The sequence below is a fragment of the Culex quinquefasciatus genome, chromosome 1, assembly GCF_015732765.1.
Source record: "Culex quinquefasciatus strain JHB chromosome 1, VPISU_Cqui_1.0_pri_paternal, whole genome shotgun sequence".
NCBI lineage: Eukaryota > Metazoa > Arthropoda > Insecta > Diptera > Culicidae > Culex > Culex quinquefasciatus.
The window spans coordinates 13,266,146-13,287,370 of NC_051861.1; the positions used below are offsets into that span (position 1 = coordinate 13,266,146).

The window sequence follows — 21,225 nt, forward strand, 5'->3', positions numbered from 1 at the left end:
GATTCCGCTCATTTCTGGCCATCCTAGAAGTTTCTACATGTTTTCCCCAGGCCTGTAGAAGCGAATGAACGAAAATTCAAAATTTCCCATAGTAATTTCCATGTAAACTTGAACCCGCTTGAGACAAGCCAATTTTCAACCAAATGAGCTGAAATTTGGCATGAGAGTCTCTATGGGTATGCCCTACAAGGGGAACCACACCAGAACTTGATCTGAGAACTTTTCAAAATCCGTACCCACCCTACTGTTTATTTTCTTGTATTATAAATGTTTCCATACTCACTTGCATGGCACCAAATTTCTAGTAAAAAACGACTTCAGCGTAAGAGGAGAAGATAACCACAACTCATCGCGCCAACTCGTTCTAGAAAGCAAATACCATTCCAATTATTTGCCCTCCCATATTTTCAAAGAAGATGAGTAGATTTCCTCTTTATTATGCCCAACTTTGATTTTGCTTCGTCATGCAATTGATCTCCGAAACATAGGGGCATTTATTGGAAGAAGAGCAAGATCTTTAAAACCCCTCTCCTGGCTGCCTTCCCTTTTAGGAAGACTTTACCGATTCAAGCTCCAGGCGGACCGAAAAACTGGAATTTCCACGCACTGCCAAACTGGAGGCGACTCGGGAGGCTCTCTAAGTAAATGTATTACTTACATATAAGAGAGAGAAAAAAAACAAAATTTTGCTGCACGAAGAAAGGCGAAGACCGTAAAACGATCGGTCGGTATGTTTCAACAAGATCGCATCTTCACGCTCTTCAAACTTTTTGGATACACTGATGTTCGGGAGGTATGGGGTCCGTTGGACGTTTTGAAGAGATTTTCAGCGATGAAGTTAGTCTTTTTTTAGCAGACTACTGATGTTTTGAACTTTTTGAAGTCCATAAGTTGCCCTACAGACCCCACAGCGCCATATTTGGTTTGACCATACATCGGGGTCTGATCCCACAGGGAAACCGATGGTTCAAGTTGTGTATGTATGTGCGATGCCAGTGGAGTCCTCTCTTCCTCTCCCAAACGCCGGTCCGGTTCTGCGATAACGAATAGCCGCGGCCATTGACTTGGGATTGAGTTGTTCGGCGTGGTGAGTTCTGAGCAGAATCTTGGATGCTGAGCATCAACAGGCTTGGACGGTCTGGACCGAACCTGATTTTGTATGGCTTCGCTTGAGTTGAAGATGTGGCGAGTTTTAGATTTGTTGCCATTTTTCTAAAATCAGTATTCTGAACATGTTACTTTTGTCTAATTCTCAGATGAGAACTCACCAACCAACTCCTGAGTCACCTTAAACCAGTTTCGCCCATGTAGCAAGATATAGTCTGAATTCTTGTACTTCAAGTTGTGCATTCCCACTTCTACACCCCTTCCCCAACGCCAGACCTCCCTCATCAAGTTTTGTTTTTTTTTCGCAGTCTCCAAGAATGACCATCAAAAGTGTTGAGGTGATTCAGCAGGCCTCCGACTTGCTGGGCTTCCAACATGCTCGGCTGCTACCAGTGTTACTTCTAGGCTTGGCCACCATAAACCAGGGAGGGCTCCATTAAGGGAGGCTCGCGCCAAAGTATATCACTGCTCAACGACGACGACCGGTTAGGGCGCCCGGGTATGCCAAGACAACTTCAGCAAAAAAGAGAAAAAAAAAACTTGTTGAGAGTTTGTAGGTCCATATCTTGCCGCTGATGAACGAGGTTGGACTCGCGCGCGCGCTCTCGTGGAGTTATACTTTGTATTTGACCAGCAACGCACAATTCCGGGCAGCGAGAAAGGGGTTGGCCACTTCGGATCTCCAATTTTGCTGTCATAAATCAACGCACGGTGTCTGGGGTAGGACAACTCCCAGAGGCCATTTTTGGGACGTGAGCCTTGTAGTCGATGAAGTCGAGACAGCTGAGTTGGACGGTAGCAGCACCAGTGACGGTAAATAATTTGCACACGGGATTGGAAGGCTACCGACTGCTGTGAGTGGGGAGCGAAAAAGACGTAGTGGCACAGATCAACAGACTAGCTTGATTCACTTACAGCCTTGCCTAAACTGCATCTTTAAAGTAATAATTCAGATTTGACTAGTTTGAAGTGGCCAGACCTACCTTGTAGCATTTACCGTCGAGATAATTCGTTGATTTTTTTCAAATCTGAGCCGCGATCTGTGTCCAGTACCACCGTGCCAAGATTGGAAGCTGCAAGCGTTAGCCTCACATCCCAGCATTATAACACTCTTGGCCTACTACTGCTGCTGTGTCCATTATTACCGTCGACGACCACCGTTGCCGCCGCCATCACAGTAGCCTCCGAGCTCATTCCATTCCGTCTTAACGACTTCAGAGGCTAATTTCAGCAGAGTAGCACTTTGAGAGGTTGAGGGGGGGAAGGTCTGCAATTAGTGCTCCTTCGGGGCCGCCTTGAGGGTCCCGAGGGGTTCCAATTTTGGGGTGGTCCGCCAACTCCACGTTCGGCGGCAGCGATTTCTCCACTTCATGCGGTGGGCTTGGCCAGGCGTTCAACTGTGAAAATTTATTGCCAGTCGAAGAAATCTGGTTTCGCACGGGTCCCACCAAAATGGTCCGAAAATTGATACGTTCGAGTCGCTCGAGCAGAGGACTTTAAAATGTGCTAATTTGAACGCCAAAGGTTTGTGGCCGCGACGATGTTGTTGACTTCCCAATTTAATGTGAAGCAGAGCATTTCTTCAGAGAGGTGTTAATTAGTTGTGCCAATCGCCAGTGTGATTTGTACCAATTCACACCGCACCGATGCGATCAAGCAGGCTTGATCGGTTTACGAGTGCGATAATTGAGCACGATACAAGTTTACGGCATGCTTTGATCGCATTTGCAGATCTCGATTAGCTGGCAGCACTGCCAGCTAATTATTCCATCATTTGTAGTCGTAACCGCGGCAAACAGTAGCTCAATCTACAAAATACCTCTACTTTATTTCCAAAGTCCAGACCCTAAAACAGCGTTTCAATCTCAATTCCGTCCTTTTCTTTCGACCACTTTCACGCGAGTTCGTGCTCTTTTATGGCATGTAGTCTGTGCGGTTGACAACACTGCGCTAGCAGAGTGTCCAACCAGTTTAACTCCGCGTGAGCAATCCGTCAAGGTAGGCCATGCGACCTGGATCGTGGTGTGCTTAGACCTGAAGGTAGATGTGCAACGCCGTCTTCGACGATGGCGAGGTAAAAATCACATAAAAATAAAGAACATGAATACCTCCGCAAGAAAGAAACTTGTTTCTTTTTGTCATGGACGCCATCTTCACTTTTGTGGCGGGACGGAAGAGAATGCACAATACAGCACCGGCCCCCCATAAAAGTGTTTCTTGTTCGAAGAAATGGTAAAGGGAAGAATCGAACTGCCACAATCAATTCGATCGACTGTTGATTGCGAAGATTATGGCGAAGACCACCCGCGAGATGCATGCGCTTCTGATGACTTTCTTTTTAATCTTATCTTGAGGTATACAACAAACACCGTCGTTTTCTTGGCGTGTAAATCAGGGAGTAGACGACCTGTCAAACTCCATACAGTGTGAGCCTACCTCTCATCTTTTGAGATCTTTTGGTACTTTGACATGTTTTGGTACTTTGACAAGTGAGAAGTGTCAATTTTGGTACTGATGAATTACCCTAATATCGCACAACTTGGTTTTCATTCGGGTAAAATGTCAATCATCAATCTTACGTATTTATGGAAATTAAATTTCTGAGAGGTTTTAAACTTTTTTTTGTCGTTTTCTTATTGCCACAAACAGTATAAATAAATTCAAAGGTGTTGGCTTGGGTTTTGGATGTTTTCATGTAATTTTTTTAGTCAGTCGCCGATCTGCTGACCTGACGATGCTTGGTCAGCTCAGTACAGCGCCAAATTGCTGCTGCTCAAAACGCAAACAAACACTGCTCCGTTTCCGCCGGGGGAACCGGAATGACGAGAACAGATCGAAGAGGAACGGGTCAAGTTGATGCGAATGTTCAACAAATCCCGCGCCGGTTATAGTTATTCAAACGCCCGAGGAGGCCAAAGCCAAGCGGGAGAGGATTCGACAGGTGGCGAAAGTGCACGAGAAACAATTAATCGAAAACCGCGACCAGAGGAAAGTTTTGGGGCAAAAGGAGCACGAGACTAGGACAGGTAGGAATAGATCGAAACACGCGGCCGTTCGGGGCAGGCAACAGGGCAAAGCTTCATTTATTTATTATGTAATATGTCTGTTGATCTCCTTCCGGATTCAGCCGGTGCTGGACCGTTTGCTCCATGAGGTGGCAGCCGTGTCCAAACACCAATTGATAGGACAAGACACCCATAATTCGCATACTGGAAGATTCTGCAGCACGTTGACGTCGGTCAGTTCCATCAGTTTTGGGAAACAGCCGGTTGATTCCTTCTGCGATCGTGGACATCATTCCGGGTACATTTTAGTTTGGTTTGGTCGTTCTCAGTGATGGTTCGGAGCCTGCGTCAAGCGAGAATCGTTTGGGGTGCTCAAAGCGGCCTGGTTGGTGCGCTTTCGGTTGATCTTGGTGTGGCAATTCCGGCACAGCGTTTCGTTCATTGCAAGCGCTATCTCCTTCGAGCCGAACACAATGTAGATGAAGCCCCCGGATGTCCATGAACCACGCCGTGGGTTTTGTTGTTGGGTTCACTTTGCGACTGCACTGGAGGAGGTGGATATTCAAATTTTATTAAAAGATCATTGTAGCACTGCTCTGTTTACACCTACCTCGTGGAAGATTTGATTAATTTGATTGACTATTGATAAGACACGACATAATTTTGTTGCATTTTCGCATCTTTACTTTTATCGCTGTTATAAACAAACGCCCACTGTTTATAAACAAACGACGCCATATTGAAATGATGTGAGGTAGGCTGAAATCCCCAGCTGTCATCCCCCTGGTGTAAATATTGGATCATTACATAACATCACCTTCGTAAAACGAGTTCAATCAACCGATGTCGTCGTGTAGTAGGCCGTCGCGATCCGCCATTATGGCAGATAACTACTGTCATTATGGCAAGCCCGGATCGGTAGCACTGCTGTTAAAGTATCACCGCCGGTAGCTCTGCGCGGATGTTGTTTATAGCAATCATATTTCTCTTCGCTTATGACACGCTTATCGTGGTTCACACTTTTACCGACTTCATTTCTGTGTGTGAGAGTGAAACTTTCTTTTTTTTTGGTGGATTGGGTGTGGTAAAACGTGGAGAAAGATCATAATTTGTACGTGTCGCGGACCTTTTTCCCAGTTCTTTCTTTCTCTCTATTTGACAAATTTGTGTTCCCGCGGCGAAAGTTGTTTGTTATGATAAATGGATTGATTATGGCTTTCGGGATGGTTGACTAATTTATAGTGATTTTTCACAACAAAATTATGAATTAGGAAAGGCTTGAAGACACAAGCGCATTAGGTAAAAAACATGAACGTTGTTTTACAAGATAGTGAGCAAATGAGCAACTCTCTTTTCTCTAGAATTCTCTCGTATCCTTTGCCGTCTCTCAAGTTCAGAGTCTTTTATAGGTCCTCGTTTTGCAAGGCAATGAGCAAGATATCAGACAACCCTAGATTTTTCTCGTATCGAAATCGAATGATCGGATAGAGAGTCCAAATGCTGTTCTCAGACACCCAGCCTCCCCTATCGACTCGAATCGTGTATCCTTGAAGTACCCTGATGTTGCCATCTTGCGTGTTGTACCTACAACGAAGTTTCGCGAACATAATCGGCAAGGAAGGAAGGCAATAAAATGCCAGCAACATGAAATCGACAATTACGTTGCTGTCGTCGATTTCGCATTTCGGGTTGTCGCGCGTTGGCCATTTTTAGAAAGTGCGACCTTTTACGGGTCGGTTCAACCTGTCGTCACTGGGCTGCATTCGCAGAACCAGACCACACTACTATCGATATCAACTGGAAGCTACTGGAAAACTGACCACGTTTTTGCTCTCCATTGTGGTCGGTCTACTTTCGAGAGCTCCCCAGCTCCGGTATCCATGACTTAATTTAAATATTTATGTTTACTTTTTACATACGGCTTCGAAATCCGCGAAAAGCGAGCAAATCGTGACCGCAAGTTGGCGCTCGTTGGTCACTTTCAGGTTTGGCCAAGCTGCCGTGGTGACTGCGATACTGTGGTCACTCCATAAGCTCGCCGAGTCCGGTGTTCAACGAGCACATGACCTCCATTAAATCAGCTTCGCAAGCGAGAGGAGAGACATTCATCATGCAGTCAATTAAGAATCTCTCAGCGTCGAGTCGGGTGTCACCCACTTTAGAGCGGTACACGGGGAGGGGCACGGGGAGGACGTGTCAAATAGTGATCATGTCGAATTAGTCCGGACATCTGGAACTCGCGGGAAGAGTGATATCACTTTGTGGAGGACTTTGTACTGGACGCGTCGCGGATTAGAAAATGAGGTCTCGCTGTCATCGGATTACACAGTTTAATCCGATTTTGAATTCTTCACATTCTTTTCAAATAAACTTATTGGGTGAACAAACCATGTTTCACCACAAGGGTAACCTTCTTACAGACCGTATACATACACACAATCGCGAATTACGTCACGTCACCAAAAGCCCGCGGTCAAGAGTAAGCCTCGAGCGCAAATCGCCAACTCAGGCGAGGTAGCTCTACTTAGTTATTAATCACAATGACTTGGGGGATATTTGGCAGCAGAGGCATCGGCAGCAACTCACAGCCCCAGCAGAGATTGAGGAAACAAGGGAAAGAGAGAAAAACGCGCACATCAGCCCCCAATTCGTGAGCCGTATAATCATCAAAGCCGGTAGATGTTTTGCTTTTTTTTGCAAGCGTATGCACGGAAAAAAAATCTAGGGGAACTATACCCTTTCTCAGCCTATTTCTATTATCGGCCTATCAGCACTTTGTTCATGAATTACAGCTTTTATAAAGTGTTTTTGACTGTTCCAAAGTAATGAATAGCTCAAATAAAAGTGAGCAACCAACTCTCCACTGTTGAAACATCTGAAAATGTTGATTTAATAGCGGAAAACGGAAAAGTGATGAGAATTGGTCGAACGGCTTAGAGTGATTAGAATGGGCATATTTCCCCTATGTAGAAAACCTAACTTAATCCACCTAAGTGGTTGGTGCCTTCCTCACTCTTTACCAACTATTGTTGATTCGATGGGTTTGGACACAAATTTCATCTAGTTTTTCTTAAAATCCGTAAAAAAAAGTACATAAATATCACTTAAGTGGTCTTAACTCGAGACAGGGTTGCCAAATCTTCAATGTTTTGGACTCGTTGAGAAGTTTTTTTCGATTACCTAACCAACGGTGGGTTGGATTGTGGATCCGGACATAGTTTTAATACAGTTAAGTGAGATCCGGCCTAATAAAAGGACATACATATCACTTAAGTGGTCATAACTCGAGACAGAGTTGCCAGATCTTTAATGTTTTAGACTTGTTGGGAAGTTCTTTCGATGACTTAACCAACGGTTGGTTGGATGATAGATTCGGACATAGTTTTAATACATTTTAGTAAGATACTGCCTCAAAAAAGTACACAAATATCACTTAAGTGGTCATAACTCGACACAGGGTTGCCAGATCTTCAATGTTTTGAACTCGTTGAGAAGTTTTTTCGATTACCTAACCAACGGTGGGTTGGATTGTGGATCCGGACTTAGTTTTAATACAGTTAAGTGAGATCCGGCCTCCAAAAAGGACATAAATATCACTTAAGTGGTCATAACTCGAGACAGAGTTGCCAGATCTTCAATGTTTTGGACTCGTTGGAAAGGTCTTGCAATTACCTAAACAACAGTGGGTTGGAATGTGGATCCGGACATAGTTTTAATACAGTTAAGTGAGACCCGGCCTCAGAAAAGTACATAAGTATCACACTTAAGTGGTCATAACTCGAAACAGGGTTGCCAGATCTTCAATGTTTTGGACTCGTTGGGAAGGTCTTGCAATTACCTAACCTACGATGTATAAAATGACGATATTTGAATTGATTACCGGTCACCTATCCAACATCCATATAAATACAAAAACACATTTTTATACATAACTTTTGAACTACATATCGAAACTTTATAAAAATCAATAGGTACGTATGGGACCTTAAATCAAATCGAATGCAACTGGTTTGACCAAAATCAGTTCAGCCAGTGCTGAGAAAACTCAGTGAAAATTTTCGTCACATACACACACACATACACACACAGACAGTTATTCAGTTTTCGATTCTGAGTCGATAGGTATACATGAAGGTGGGTCTACGAGCTTTCTGTGCAAAGTTCATTTTTAGAGCAGGATATTAGCCTTACCTCAGTGAGGAAGGCAAAAGATGAATAGAATAGGTTTGTTATCTTGTCGCACGTCGATGTTGGGCCAAATTAAGATAAGAACACCATTTAGTGAAGCTTACAATGCCTCACCTTTTGACCTTCTCAGATCTTCAAAAGCCACCCAGTAAAAACCTTATAAGGCTTTCTAGTCAGAAATTTACCAACACATTCAAAGTATGTTTACATGACAGCTGGACGTTTGTTTGCATCAGGTTTCCTATCTCTTTCTAGCAAAAAAAATTGTCAGGCGACTTCTAGCTGGTTTTTTTGACTGACTGCCCGATATGTCAGCCAACATACTTCGCAGGGCTGTGACAGCTACAGCTCGATCATTGTTTGCATCAGGACACTGTGACGAGGAGTTCGTTATTTTTGAGTTAAATTATATTTTTTTCACTGGGCCTAGAAAGCCTTATTGCATAGTGGATAGCGATAACAGGCCAAAGGGATTTTAATAAGAACGCGTTTGACACACGTATATGCCCGACTACTCTAATTATAATTCTGGAATCCGGCAACTAAATTCAACCGAACTTCGGACAATCGGACATGGTCAGCCAAACAAAACGTGTTTGTTGTTGTTCACATTCCGTGCTCTAATAACAACTCAATTTGGTTCAGATTTAATTTAGCTTGAATTTTAATTCTGATTTAGAGAGTATGGAGTTGCTGATTTTGTATCAAATCTCGGGCAAAATAAAAATCTAGAGTTTTTTTATTAGATCCCATAAACATATAAAACACAATAGCTTATAAGACCCTAATAGTAGTTTATGCAACAAGTTGCAAAAATAGAATTTTTTCAGCACGAGTCGTACATTTATCCAACGAGGTTCACCGAGTTGGATAAATACGAAGAGTGCTGAAAAAATCAAGTTTTGCAACGAGTTTCATACAACATTTTTTGCAAGTCCAAAAACACACACTTAGTGAAATTTTTATGTCAAATTTTCATTTTTTTTGTCAATAAATCGTTTAAATCAAAAATGTAGAAAAATGTTACTTTTCAAAACAAGTGCTGAAAAGTTCAACTTTTCAGCACCCATTTGAGTGCTGAAAAGTAGAACTTTTCAGCATTTATTTTGAAAAGTATTGCTATTCGATTCTGTTATTTTTGGTACAGAAAAGTAGGCTATTTCGTCGTTCAAGAATGACAGGAAAAGTAAGTAGTTTCACGACGGAATTGCAAAAAAAACTTGAGAAAAACACAACAATTCAAGCTAACTTTTCCCAGTAACAAATTCATATTATTACTCAATCAGTCCGGCATCCCAATTCTTTCCGTGACCACTTACGATGTACCCTGCCCTGCTGCCAATGACCGGACACAGCGCAGAGCATTTAAAAAAAAGTTCGCATGTTCTGGAACGCTTCCAATCCGTGTCCAAACACCCATATTTTGATGACTAGTCAATTTGCGAAAAAAACGGACTTGAAAACCGTGCAGTCGCGGCACCTCTCTTAATCACAAACTCGTTATTAACCCCCAGACCCCCTCCCTTCCTCAAAAAGTTCTACCACTAAAATATCAATCAAAGTTTAGTTCGCAAGTTTTTTTTTTGGGACGCGACGACGACGTATCGTAAGGTGTCGACGGTCACTTCTTCGAGCAGTGCTGCCAGCGGACGTGATTTGCATAGGGGACACCTCATTATGCAGCAGCTTAGCGACTACCTCTCCGTTCGCATTTCTTCTGTGGGGGATTATGTCCGCGGAGTTTGGAGTATATAGCTGTGGTGCAGCTCCAGGGTCTTTGGAGCGACACGCAAAGCGGGCCAAAAAGCGCTGTATTTAATTACCGGTTCCCAGGAATTTTTCATATGCTCGTCGCCGCTGCCAATGTCGACGATGACGAATACGAAGATTCGAAGAAGTATGTACTGTGTGTGCCCACACCGCGCGCCGCCAGCTCCATCAATATTATAATGCTCTGCACGCGGACTCTTCACAGAGCTCGAAAAGTGCGAAGGAGATGGGAAACAACACAAGAGAGCTTGCAAAAATTATCCAATCAAGCGGGGTTGTTCGGGTCGAGAGGGACCTGGAGATCGTGGAGCGGTGAAATCGGCGGAAACTATGCAAAAAGGTATTCAAGCCGCAACGTTTGCCACTGGAATAGGGTTGCCAGATGGGTTACTTGGTCGTTCAGTGGCCGAGGGCAATTGTCTGACTACTCTACCCTAAGCAAATCCAACGTCGGCGATCGTGTGTACCCTACCGCGCGAAGAAGGTCCTCTACGTGCACTTCTTCGGCCCGGAGATCGCCGCAGGAATCCTTCCGTCGAGTTTTTCGCGCCGCAACGGTCGAACGAAACGAACGATTTGCAGTTGCTTCTTGGCAGAGATCTTCTTCTGACCAACCAACCGGTCCATCCGAAGAAGGAGCAACAAGTTTCTGTAGCTGATGGGATTCTTCTTACTTTCCATGCTCTTGCTTGCTTGAGCGTTTCGCGAAAGTAGAACTGCTGGAATGCGCACGAGGTTCTTGCTTGTGTACAGGACGACACCGAGAAGATCACAACGGGAAGATTACCGGCAGCAGTCCGCAAAGTAGCAGCCACGGCAGCAGCCTTATAAAGTAAACGTATATTATATGAAAATGGTTGAATACCGGTAGTTGATGCAGGGCTTCGCTGCATAGGGTTACCAGCGAAGTAGACCCACCACGCTGATTCCAGACAACCGAGATCACGCGGCCCAGCGAGAATCGCGACACGCATAAATCAATACCACTCGTATAGATGTGTATCAATGTTCGAGCCGGTTTTTGTTCCAATCCCAGACTGATTGATTTGGGATCGGATTTCGGCACGCCAAACCTTCGTCAAGCCAAACAAAATGGACAAACATATGCAAATGAGGAGACACCTGCGTTAGAAAGGGGCAGCATGATCTCATCCACCGCAGCCTATCAATGCGAAATGGTCCCGACAAACCGAAACTAGTTTCGCTACTCCATTGAGACGTTCCCTCTGTTCGCTAGAAGACCTGCAGGCTATAGATCAAGCCCGCGACGTAGACCTCGAACTTCCTGCGTGTCTACGGCGCGCCACGCATCATCATTGTGCGTCCGTCATCATCGCCACCATCAGCCAACGAAGAAGACGAAACGGCCGAAACCTACAGTAAAAGTAGTCCGCCCTGCTGGTGGCTACTAGTTTTGAGGGCAATGCGTGAGCTCCCCCTCTTCAGGTCCCCAAGAACTCGCGTTTGGCGCTCCGCTCCGCTCGACGCTGATTAGATGATGATACGCTTCTTCTTGTACGCGAAGGAACGATCACCGAATCTCGGCTTCTCTTCTTCCCGTCCCTTCTACATTTAATCGTCGTCTCTACGCCCGTCTTTTGGTATTTCCAGACAGCCAGAAGCTGCCGGGGGACAGAGGCATTTCAAGCGCGAAGATCGGAAACCGTGCAGGTCGTTACGCGCACTCACGCGACCAGCAGAAACCCCTTCGGGACTGGTGTCTTAAAATGTTGACGTTTCGTCTTCCAAACGTCGGTATCTCAACGCCTACCACGCTCTCTTGCAAATACGATTTCTATTTTCAACGACAAACAGAAAGATAAATTCGTTGTTCTAGCAAACACGCAAACCACATCCCAACGGTTCGTTGTACTCGCCTGCATAAGTCAAAAATAGACAAAACAATCGTGTCCCAAACCACGGCATGATAATAGTGGAAAATTTGTCACTCAACATTCCAAACCCGAAAACATGCCGATCATCACACTCGGGACCGAAGAGCCGACACGCGAGGGACCCCGCACTCACACAACCGTCTCCGCAACATAATCCCCTGCACGGGCAACGGAATGCCAACTCCTCACCAACACCAACACTCCCGCCGCAGTCACTCATTTCTGGCGCGGTGCGGTGTGGTGAATTTCTTGCGGCACTCATATCTAACACGCACACACGCTCACCCCCAGAGTCGCCCGAGCAACGCGGATCGTTGCTGGCCAGCGCACGAATCAGTCCCAGAGAGACGCTCGTGCGGTGTGGAATGGAAGCGATCAAGTAGGCGCTGGCTGGCAACGACGAATGCTAGTGCGCGAGCGAGCGAGAGAAAGCAAGATCGAGAGAGAGAGAGCGAGTCGGCATTGTCATTGTGGTGACGACGACAACAACGGCACGTCAACAATAGAGCGTTGTTTTTGTTTGTTTTGGGGGGCAGAAAACCACGCGAAGCGACGAAGGAAGACGCGAAAGTTTTGTGATTTTTTCTTTATTTGAAAGAGTAAGTGTGTGCGTTTTGTTGCAAGATTTAAAAGTAGTTTGACAAAAAACGCTGCATCGCAGCAGCGGAAGCTGCTCATCATAAGCAGTGTCTCGTGGGAGAAAAAGTGCACGAAGATATTTATGGATTTGTGGAAGCAAGCGCCATTTTTACGCACATCTGTGAACGCATCGGGGATTTTTGCGTTTCGGCGAAAGTTGTGGCTGTGGTGTGACATGAAAAGTAACACAAACGGAATTGAGGCAGCATTTTTGAAAGTTTATGAATGAAAGTTTTCTACAAGAAGAGATCAAATTTCTACCTGGATACAACGGCTGTAGCAATCACTGCATGTGGAACCGGTACGGGGTGACAGCTGAAGCCCTTCAATACAATCGACCTCGTAAAAGGATACATCGTCGGTCATTGGGAAAGAAAATGGCGTAAATACACGCCGGGAACGTACACGAGCAAAGTAAGGGGCGAGCGACCCCTCTTGTTTAGTGTACCTGGAACCATGCTTTGTTGTCCGTCCATCAACGAAACGTGGCTTCTTTTTGTTTTCGTTTTGGACTGTTTGCCGGAGAGCGAAGGAGAGATGATGAAATGTTGCAGGAGTTGGAGGAAATATGCCGATCGACAACGCTTTTTTGATGAATCACTTAACGATGGAAGGAAGGAGCTAGCGGACTGCACAGACAGGGAACCTCATTTCCATTTTATTTAGGAACCCGCCGGGTTCCTGCTCAAGCGTTTAGCTCCGATTTGGAAACGTTGACTCGGTAACGACAGCCGATGCTGGTATTCCAATTTCAACGAGACGCGGGTTTTAGACGAAACCGCTGCTGCGGGTTCTACGAAAGTTTCGTCAGCAACTCCGACTCCGGTAGAGTCGTCGGTCGGCAGTGTGTCAATAAACGCGCTAGGTGATAAAGTGCCTCGTTGGGCAAAATTATAGGGTAATTTGAGCGGGGTACGACGGTAGCTTCGGCGAAACCCTGGCCGTCGAACCACGCGTCGCCAATTAGCCGTCAGAGTCGGAGTTCTGCAATCGCAGCGAAATTATACGGTCGCTTGGGTTGCAGCAGTCGCCGTAACAGCCGCCATCGAGGCTAAGGGATCGGCTGTGTCTCCAAAGAGTGGCGTGGAACCACGGAGCCAAATGTTCACACTTTGTGTATCTTTTGTTTATGTTTCTATCACATAAACATATCGTCAGAAGAATAAATATATCAACAGCCAGACTGAGCGATCCCAAACAAGTCGGCGACTTGGGTTGACGAAGCACCCTATAGGAAACGTCCAATCAAGCCTCGACACCGTCCATAATCCGGCTCATCGGGCTCATACATAACAAGTTGACTTAACTGTTATCCCGTTTTGCTGCTGTTGTTGTTTTGTTTGAGAAGCGTGCAACCATGTTTTCTCTCCATGGATCATAATAAAAATACAATGTTGCCGTGTTTTTTGTCTTCCATCCTCCGCCTGCTGCTCCAGCTTCCTCGGGCGCGTTCACTTCGGCGGTGAGCCGGTTGAAGATGCGAACCAAAGTGTGGAGAGTCTCCATCGCCGTGAACATATTTTAAAGCCACACACAGAAAATGCACATACAGAATAGGAGAGCAAACACACCAGCACACAAAAAAAATACACGAAAGACATCGCAAAGCGGAATATGCGCGACCATGTTCCCGTCCGTCCTGCCCGTCGTCATCCCGTCGAGCTGCCCCAGATGAAAAAGCGATTGTGCTGGGCTTTGCGGGCACACATTTTCTCACGATCGCGCTTTCTTCGCTGTTGGCTGTTCAATATTCTAGAACACAATACGCGCGCCGCGATCGAGGCCGATCGTCGGCTTTGACAGCTACTGCATGACGGCAGCGTTGCCAGGCGCAACTTGGTACCACTACTGTGCGTTGGCCAGAGGTCGCTCACGGTCTGCTGACGGAGATTACCAGCGCGCGCGAGAGAGAGAGAGAGAGGAGGTCCGGAGGTTAAACTGATAATGACGCAAACAGGTTTTGAGCTTGAGCGATCAACGCAAGTATGCGTTTGCGAACCCCGAAAGTCACCGAAATGAGTTGGAGAACTCCGTTTTGAAGTTGCTGAATTGGATCATTTGAACTCAATTGTGCACCCAGCTGCACATCTCGGCCGTGTTATCTGAGTGTCTCCAGCTTCAGTGACGAAGCTCGTACGGGGGATTAATTTAAGCCACTTTATGACGCTCGGAGCGGCTGAACAACTGTTTCAAGCTTGTATAACAATGAATGATAAAGCACACATGCTCATCTTCATCCACGGAGAACAGTCGGTAAACAACGTCTCCTGCCGGAGACGTATTCCGAGTACTTGTTCGGCCCTGCAAATGTAAATGACAACCTACTGACGTCGAAGACGTGCCTTTGTACGCGCGATCACGACTTCTAAGTGTAACCGCTGAACGAGGCAAGAAACTATCAAAGTTGGGAATTCTGGACAAACAAACTAGACGGAACGCTATCACTGAGCAAACTTTTCGGAGCAAAGAAAAGGGGAAGCATTCGTTTTAGGGGATGTACCCCGCGAAGAGTCACGTCTGTTGATCTGTGGTTTGCCTACGGAGCACCTGAGCAATCATTACCATCCGGTTATGGCGCGGTCTAGATCGATCGATATCATGTTGTGTAACATTCAAGTGACATCGAACAGACCTGAAGTTAAGTGGAGCACTTGTAAAAACGTGCTGGTTTGTTTCCAAACTGCCGAAATAGATAAATCCATCGAAAAATCGGTTCTCAAGTGGCGACCTTCAATTCCAATTAACTGACTTATAAGGCGATGCTACCCAGGACCAGCATGACCTTCTACGGCTCCCGGAAATCCGGGTTCATTGCAGCAATTAAACATATGGCCCACTACGGAGCTGCTACAGAAGCAGCTCTATATTTACAAGCTGCTCAAGATAAACAACAAAGGCCATTACAACACACGCTGTGGCCCGTCCTCGGTCCCACAATGGCGGAGTCAAGTCCGTCAGCAAGTTCTGTGCAACATATGTGTGTCATACGAGCAATTATCGGGATGATCACAAGTGAGTCAGAGACCAACAGTGAAGTCGTTAACCGATGATTGCAACATCTCTCCAGAACCGCGCGTGTGGACAAAGACTCCGTTGAGCTGTGATTCGGGCTGGAATTTGAATCTGCCTCAATTACACGCAGTCAATTGAAAGTCGAGTGTGGGTGGTGACGGTGGCGGCCGCGCATACGCGACGAAACTGAATGAATCGTTCCCATTGAAGAGTGGAGCGCGATTCAGTAGTGCGGTGACAACGTCGGGACCAGCATCAGCCCGCGAAGGGAGTCTATGACCCCGTTTCGTGCAACTCGCAAGCTCGGTGGACGAGTCGCGTGTGAGGGGAAGAAAGTGTTACAAGCGTGTGAGGTGTGATTAGTTCGGGCCAATACGGGCACACCTCGTGAGGGTAATTACGTAACCAACGTCTCATTAGCCTAACTAATCGCGGAGTCGTACCTCCAGGTCAACCCAGCCTAATTGCTACCTATTGTGCGCGACCGCGAGCTGTGAGTGACAGACGACAAATTATCGAAAACGTATCGATAGAACTGCAAAGACTTCTCAATCCAGATGAGAAGATCAAGCTACCGATCGTACTCAACCGAGCGATTCGCCACACATCCACGCTCAAAATCCAGCCAATGTAATCCGTTCAACCGTAACCACACGACGAACGGCTCCAGTGAATGTGTTTTGCATAAAACCTGTTGTGCCGACCTATTCAAACACGGTAAAACAAAAAACAACAATTCGACGCGACACAGAGTCAACGCGGTTGAGCCGTTGATTAGCCGCACTCGTGGCCCGTTACTCTGGCTTAGCCCGAGACTCGCCAAACTAAAACATACCGATAAGAGTGAACCGGTGTGTACGGAGAGTTCGCGTCGCACACAGGAAAATCGCCACACGATGGATTTGACATTGAAGAGATTGCTCCGGATGACACTGCAATCATCTTGACTCTGCTCAGTGTCCGACCAGGTGCTGCTGGAACAATAACTCATAGCGAAGGGTCACGTGCCGATCTTTTTGTTTTAATCAACGTGGCGTGACGACGGTAGTTGCGGATAGCTGCGGGTGTCGTGCACATAGATTCTAATTTCTCCACCGAGTGACAGTGCGCTAATTAGTCGTGGACGTTCTGCACAGCAGCAGAACGGCGATCAATTAGTTTTCATGACCATAAATCTGCCACTCGGGAAGGCGACGAAATGAGTTTGGCAGAACTTGGAGAACTAACCGCGAATCTTTTCGTTACAGATCGCCGTTCTGAAGAGGTTGTAGTCATTTGAGGCCGACAAAGCGTTCGCAATGGCTGTGTTCGGACTGGTCTCGTCGGTGGCCGGATTCATCAAGGTCCGGTACCTGATCGACAAGGCCATCATCGACAACATGGTGTTCCGGTGTCACTATCGGCTGACCAGTGCCATACTGTTTCTCAGCTGTGTGCTGGTGACGGCGAACAATTTGATTGGTGAGTGCGCGCGATAGACCGTAACCGACCTGGCCGGTTGTACTCATTAAACCGCAATTATGTTTTTTTTTGGTAACAGGTGATCCGATTTCGTGCATCAACGACGGCGCTATTCCCGGCCACGTGATCAACACGTACTGCTGGATCACGTATACTTTCACGCTGCCCGGCCAGCATGGTCGCCAGATTGGCACGGCCGTGGCCCAATCCGGACTTGGAAACGAGCACAACCAGGAGCGGACGTACCATAGCTACTACCAGTGGGTGCCGTTCATGCTGTTCTTCCAGGGAATCCTGTTCTACATGCCCCACTGGATCTGGAAGAACTGGGAGGAGGGTCGCATGCGGCTCATCTCGGACGGACTCCGCGGAACGATGACCCTGGGCCAGGAGGAACGCAAGGGACGCCAGTCCCGACTGGTTCGCTACCTGATAGAGAGCATGAAGACGCACAATAGCTACTCCGTTGGATACTTTATCTGCGAGGCACTCAATTTTGTCAACGTCGTAAGTACCTTCAATGAACCCTGTCTGTGGTAAACTTAACGAGGTGGGCCTGACCAATATTTCATTTGACAGGTTGGCAACATCTTTTTCGTGGACAAGTTCCTCGGCGGTGCGTTCATGACGTACGGTTCGGATGTGCTCAAGTTCAGCGAGCTCGACCAGGAGAACCGCTCGGATCCGATGATTGAGGTAAGATCCATATACGTCTATAACCCATTGAGCAAGTACTTATTCAAGTTCTGTTTGCAGGTCTTCCCTCGCGTAACCAAGTGTACGTTCCACAAGTACGGAGCTTCCGGTAGCATCCAGAAGCACGATGCCCTCTGCGTGCTTGCGCTGAACATCCTCAACGAGAAAATCTACATCTTCTTATGGTGAGATTTCCAACCAAAAACCCCGTAACCTCAAACGTTACTAACACAAATTCTTTCCCGCAGGTTCTGGTTCATCATCCTGTCGGTGCTGTCCGGCCTGGCGATCCTGTACTCGGCCGCCATCGTGATGATGCCGACGACGCGCGAAGCCGTCCTGAAGCGTCGCTTCCGGTCGGCGAGCTCGTCCCAAATCGAGAACCTGATCCGCCGGATCCAAATCGGAGACTTCCTGATGCTGCACCTGCTCGGGCAGAACATCAACGTGACGTCGTACTGCGAGGTGCTCCAGACGCTGGTCGGCGTCATGGACGAGGAACGGCCGGGCGACACCCCGTCCGCACCGTCCACCCTCGAAATGGCCCCAATCTATCCGGAAATTGGAAAATTCGGTAAAGAAACAGAAACGTAGACATTTGGCACCCCTCACTCCTCAACATTTTCAAAATTCTCAAAATTTCGACCCAACCGCAAGCCCTGTTTTCCGATTTCCACCCGCTCTAATCCACTTTCTACCGTTCCACAGGCAAGGAAAAAAGCGCTGCACCAGGAATACGAAGCATAGGACACAGTGTGTGTGTGTGTAGGCCACAGAGCAAGAAGTGAAATTTTAACGCAAATTTCAGAAAACTAGAGTTTGAGTGTGCATGATCGAGAAAGAGAAAGAGAGAACGAGATAGGGAAGTTAGTGGTAGTCGGTGCAAGAATGTGAACGTACGTGTAGTGTGTTTTCCGAATCAACAAGTGCAACTAGCGAGCGACGACACATTCCCAGCTTCCGGAACTAGAAGAAGGACCAAACGCACGAGAGTAGTGTGCACGGAAACCAATGTTTGCATATGTTTGTGTGTGTTTGGAACTCACGAAGCCTTCCAGTTTTACGAAAAGAAGTGATCGTTTTTTAAGCGATCCGTCGAAGGACTACTACTGTTCAGGTTGTGCGATTTCTTCCGGAACACCAAATCACTGTCAAAATCGAATCAATCGTAGGAAATGACAAGACTGTCTCTTTTAAAACTTATATATTTTTTAAACGCTGCGTAACAAAAATGCCTAGCCTATAGAGTGGAACTACTTCAGATTTTAGTTTATTTTTGGATCAAAATTTACTGTTTACCTTCTAAACTTATACACAGCAAGTAGAGTATTAAAAATTTATCGAAAAAGCCGACCCTCATCGTGATAGTATGAATAATTGATAAACACACTCGAAAAAGAAAAAAAACAAGTGAGAGAACGGAGATAGAGAAGCTCGACCCCCCTTCCAGGGGGAACAATATTTTCAAATTGCCATACAATATAAGACACAAACACACACATACATACAAGCGAAAGCACAGACACACACTAACACTGAGACAGGAGCAGAATTAATTAAAAAAAAAACAATAGGCTAGAATGAAACGCGATACAAAACACGTGCAACTCAATACACAAGAATCTTCGTTAGTGCTCAAAAAAATTACAATCATCCGTAGAGTCATTAGGAAACATTTATCAATCGAATTTCACACACGTCACGCACACTAACACGATTTCGAAACAGTTTAATGCAACCATTCGCGAGTAACCTCATCTCAAATTTTAGAAAAAAAGGAAAGCTAAATTTCATCATGCATTTTAATTTGTAACGAATTTGTTTTTATTTTAAATAATCATCATTGCATCGGTAGAGACGAAAACAACTCCCAACTTATTTTTTCCCTTGTTTTAGTAGATAGAACAATTTTAAAAAATTGCAAAACGAGCGTTTAGTGAGCTGCCTTAAGACAACAAACATATACCGGTGTGTAATATGTACACATGTTAGGATGCAAAAGTCTCATCTCATTAGATTTTAGAACGGAAGTGAAAGGAATAGAGCCAAGAGCTTTTAGAATATTCTTCTGTGCATTTTTTTTTAACCATGCTCTAGTTCGTAGGTATTTTTTCTTCTCCAACAAACAACACACTCTTCCAACCCGAACCGACATCATATCAAGAAAACGCAACTGAGCGCGCAAAGCAAAAAGACAATCTGCAGGAACGTAGGCTGGGCGATTGAAGCTGTTTTTAGAAGTTTTTGCCCTCGGAACAAACTTAATTTTAGTAGAACCGCAATGAAGTTAGGTTGAAAAATTTGCATTTAAATCACTTTTTCAAACAAATGACAATAAAGAGACACATTCCAGAGCAAGAGCAATCTCGAACGGGGAGCGTTAGCTTGTAAAATGTCTTCAACTGCATTTATAGAAACACAGTGATCGAAAGAGCATAAATACTACTTCTTTGGAAAAAATAAAACTGGCAAGAAGGGAAGAGAAATTTTATTGTGATAAGATTCCTGATAGATAAATAAAATGTTTTATAAGAAATACTATCGGTTTTGATATTCTATAACAATTCGAACCAAATTACAACCCAGGATCCTACAATCGTATTTTTGTAATTACCGTTGGCTAGAAGAAATTCCATTTTACTACAAAGTTTCAAACTCAAACTCAACCCACTTCAACGAATTATCTCTGCGATTAACTTTACGCACTCGCAAACCTGAATAATGACAAGATCCAGGCCTACTCCGGCCGTCGACCCGAGTCACTAAAGAATACGCTCAGAGAGGAGAGAATCTAACAAAATACCAGCGCGGCACTCTTTTGGCCTGCACTAGCACATTTTGCCGTCAATTAGCATTTGGCATGGTGGAAATTGCTGTCAAATGTGTCTTTGATGTTGTGTGAACAACAAAATTTAAAAATATTTTTGAAAGCATTGATTTTAAGCAATTGTTAAGGCCGATGCAAATATTAAAAAAAGTTTTTGTCCCTCGGCCCTGGCCGAGGTCAAGGGGGGGGGGCAAAAAAAATAAAAAAATATAAAAATTTAAATAACAAGCCATAGTCTTCACATTTAAATTAAAAAAGTGTTTTAAAATGCATTTTACACTAGTTCAGTTGTTTTGCAATCATTAGTTTTCAAAAAAATCTAAGATCTGACAAAAACAAAAATTGTATCGAAAAAAAAGGTTTTGCATCGAAAATTTTCAAACTATCTCAAGATTTTTTAATAAACCCAATCATGCTAAAAATGATTTTAAACGCAGAAGAATGTATTTTAATTTGATTTCAGCTGGTTGCACTTGAATTTTCATTGAAATTTTGAAGTTTATTGTAAAAATATTTTTTTTGCCCCCTGATTTTTCGGGCCAATTTTGAAGGGCCTAATGTGATCAAAGCAAAACCAATCGCAGACTATTGAGCGACATAGCGCAATCGGCCCGATTGGAGTGAG

General features: G+C 45.3%; 2 protein-coding genes and 1 long non-coding RNA gene across 8 annotated transcripts in view; 1 reads left to right on the forward strand and 2 right to left on the reverse strand.

Moving 5' to 3' along the window:
• Window positions 1-21,225, reverse strand: part of LOC6048415 (dedicator of cytokinesis protein 3) — a 106,613-nt gene that overhangs the window by 34,119 nt on the left and 51,269 nt on the right.
• LOC119769432 lies at window positions 4,161-4,892 on the reverse strand. Its single transcript, XR_005278348.1, has 2 exons — window positions 4,723-4,892; window positions 4,161-4,657 (listed from the first exon to the last, which is right to left on the reverse strand). It is a non-coding gene; the product is annotated as an uncharacterized LOC119769432 (long non-coding RNA).
• LOC6048414 (innexin inx3) lies at window positions 12,309-20,309 on the forward strand. Of its 6 annotated transcripts, XM_038261822.1 has the most exons (8): window positions 15,750-16,009; window positions 16,066-16,333; window positions 16,864-17,077; window positions 17,157-17,584; window positions 17,657-17,773; window positions 17,834-17,958; window positions 18,022-18,347; window positions 18,482-20,309. In XM_038261822.1, the coding sequence occupies exons 3-8, from the start codon at window positions 16,915-16,917 to the stop codon at window positions 18,559-18,561; spliced, it is 1,239 nt and encodes a 412-aa protein (XP_038117750.1). In that variant the 5' UTR covers window positions 15,750-16,009; window positions 16,066-16,333; window positions 16,864-16,914; the 3' UTR covers window positions 18,562-20,309. The 6 variants fall into 6 exon arrangements, with proteins under 6 accessions (XP_038117732.1, XP_038117750.1, XP_038117724.1 ...); XM_038261804.1 differs by lacking the exons at window positions 15,750-16,009; window positions 16,066-16,333 and adding an exon at window positions 12,309-12,564; XM_038261796.1 differs by lacking the exon at window positions 16,066-16,333 and having other exon boundaries at window positions 15,753-16,009.

What these genes read in the sequence shown, in the direction of transcription:
- LOC6048414 (XM_038261804.1), top strand. Translation starts at nt 16,915, where the DNA reads ATGGCTGTGTTCGGACTGGTCTCGTCGGTGGCCGGATTCATCAAGGTC. An exon ending in CACTCAATTTTGTCAACGTC is followed by an intron (nt 17,585 to 17,656) that starts GTAAGTACCTTC and finishes TTCATTTGACAG; the next exon opens with GTTGGCAACATCTTTTTCGT. An exon ending in GCTCGGATCCGATGATTGAG is followed by an intron (nt 17,774 to 17,833) that starts GTAAGATCCATA and finishes TTCTGTTTGCAG; the next exon opens with GTCTTCCCTCGCGTAACCAA.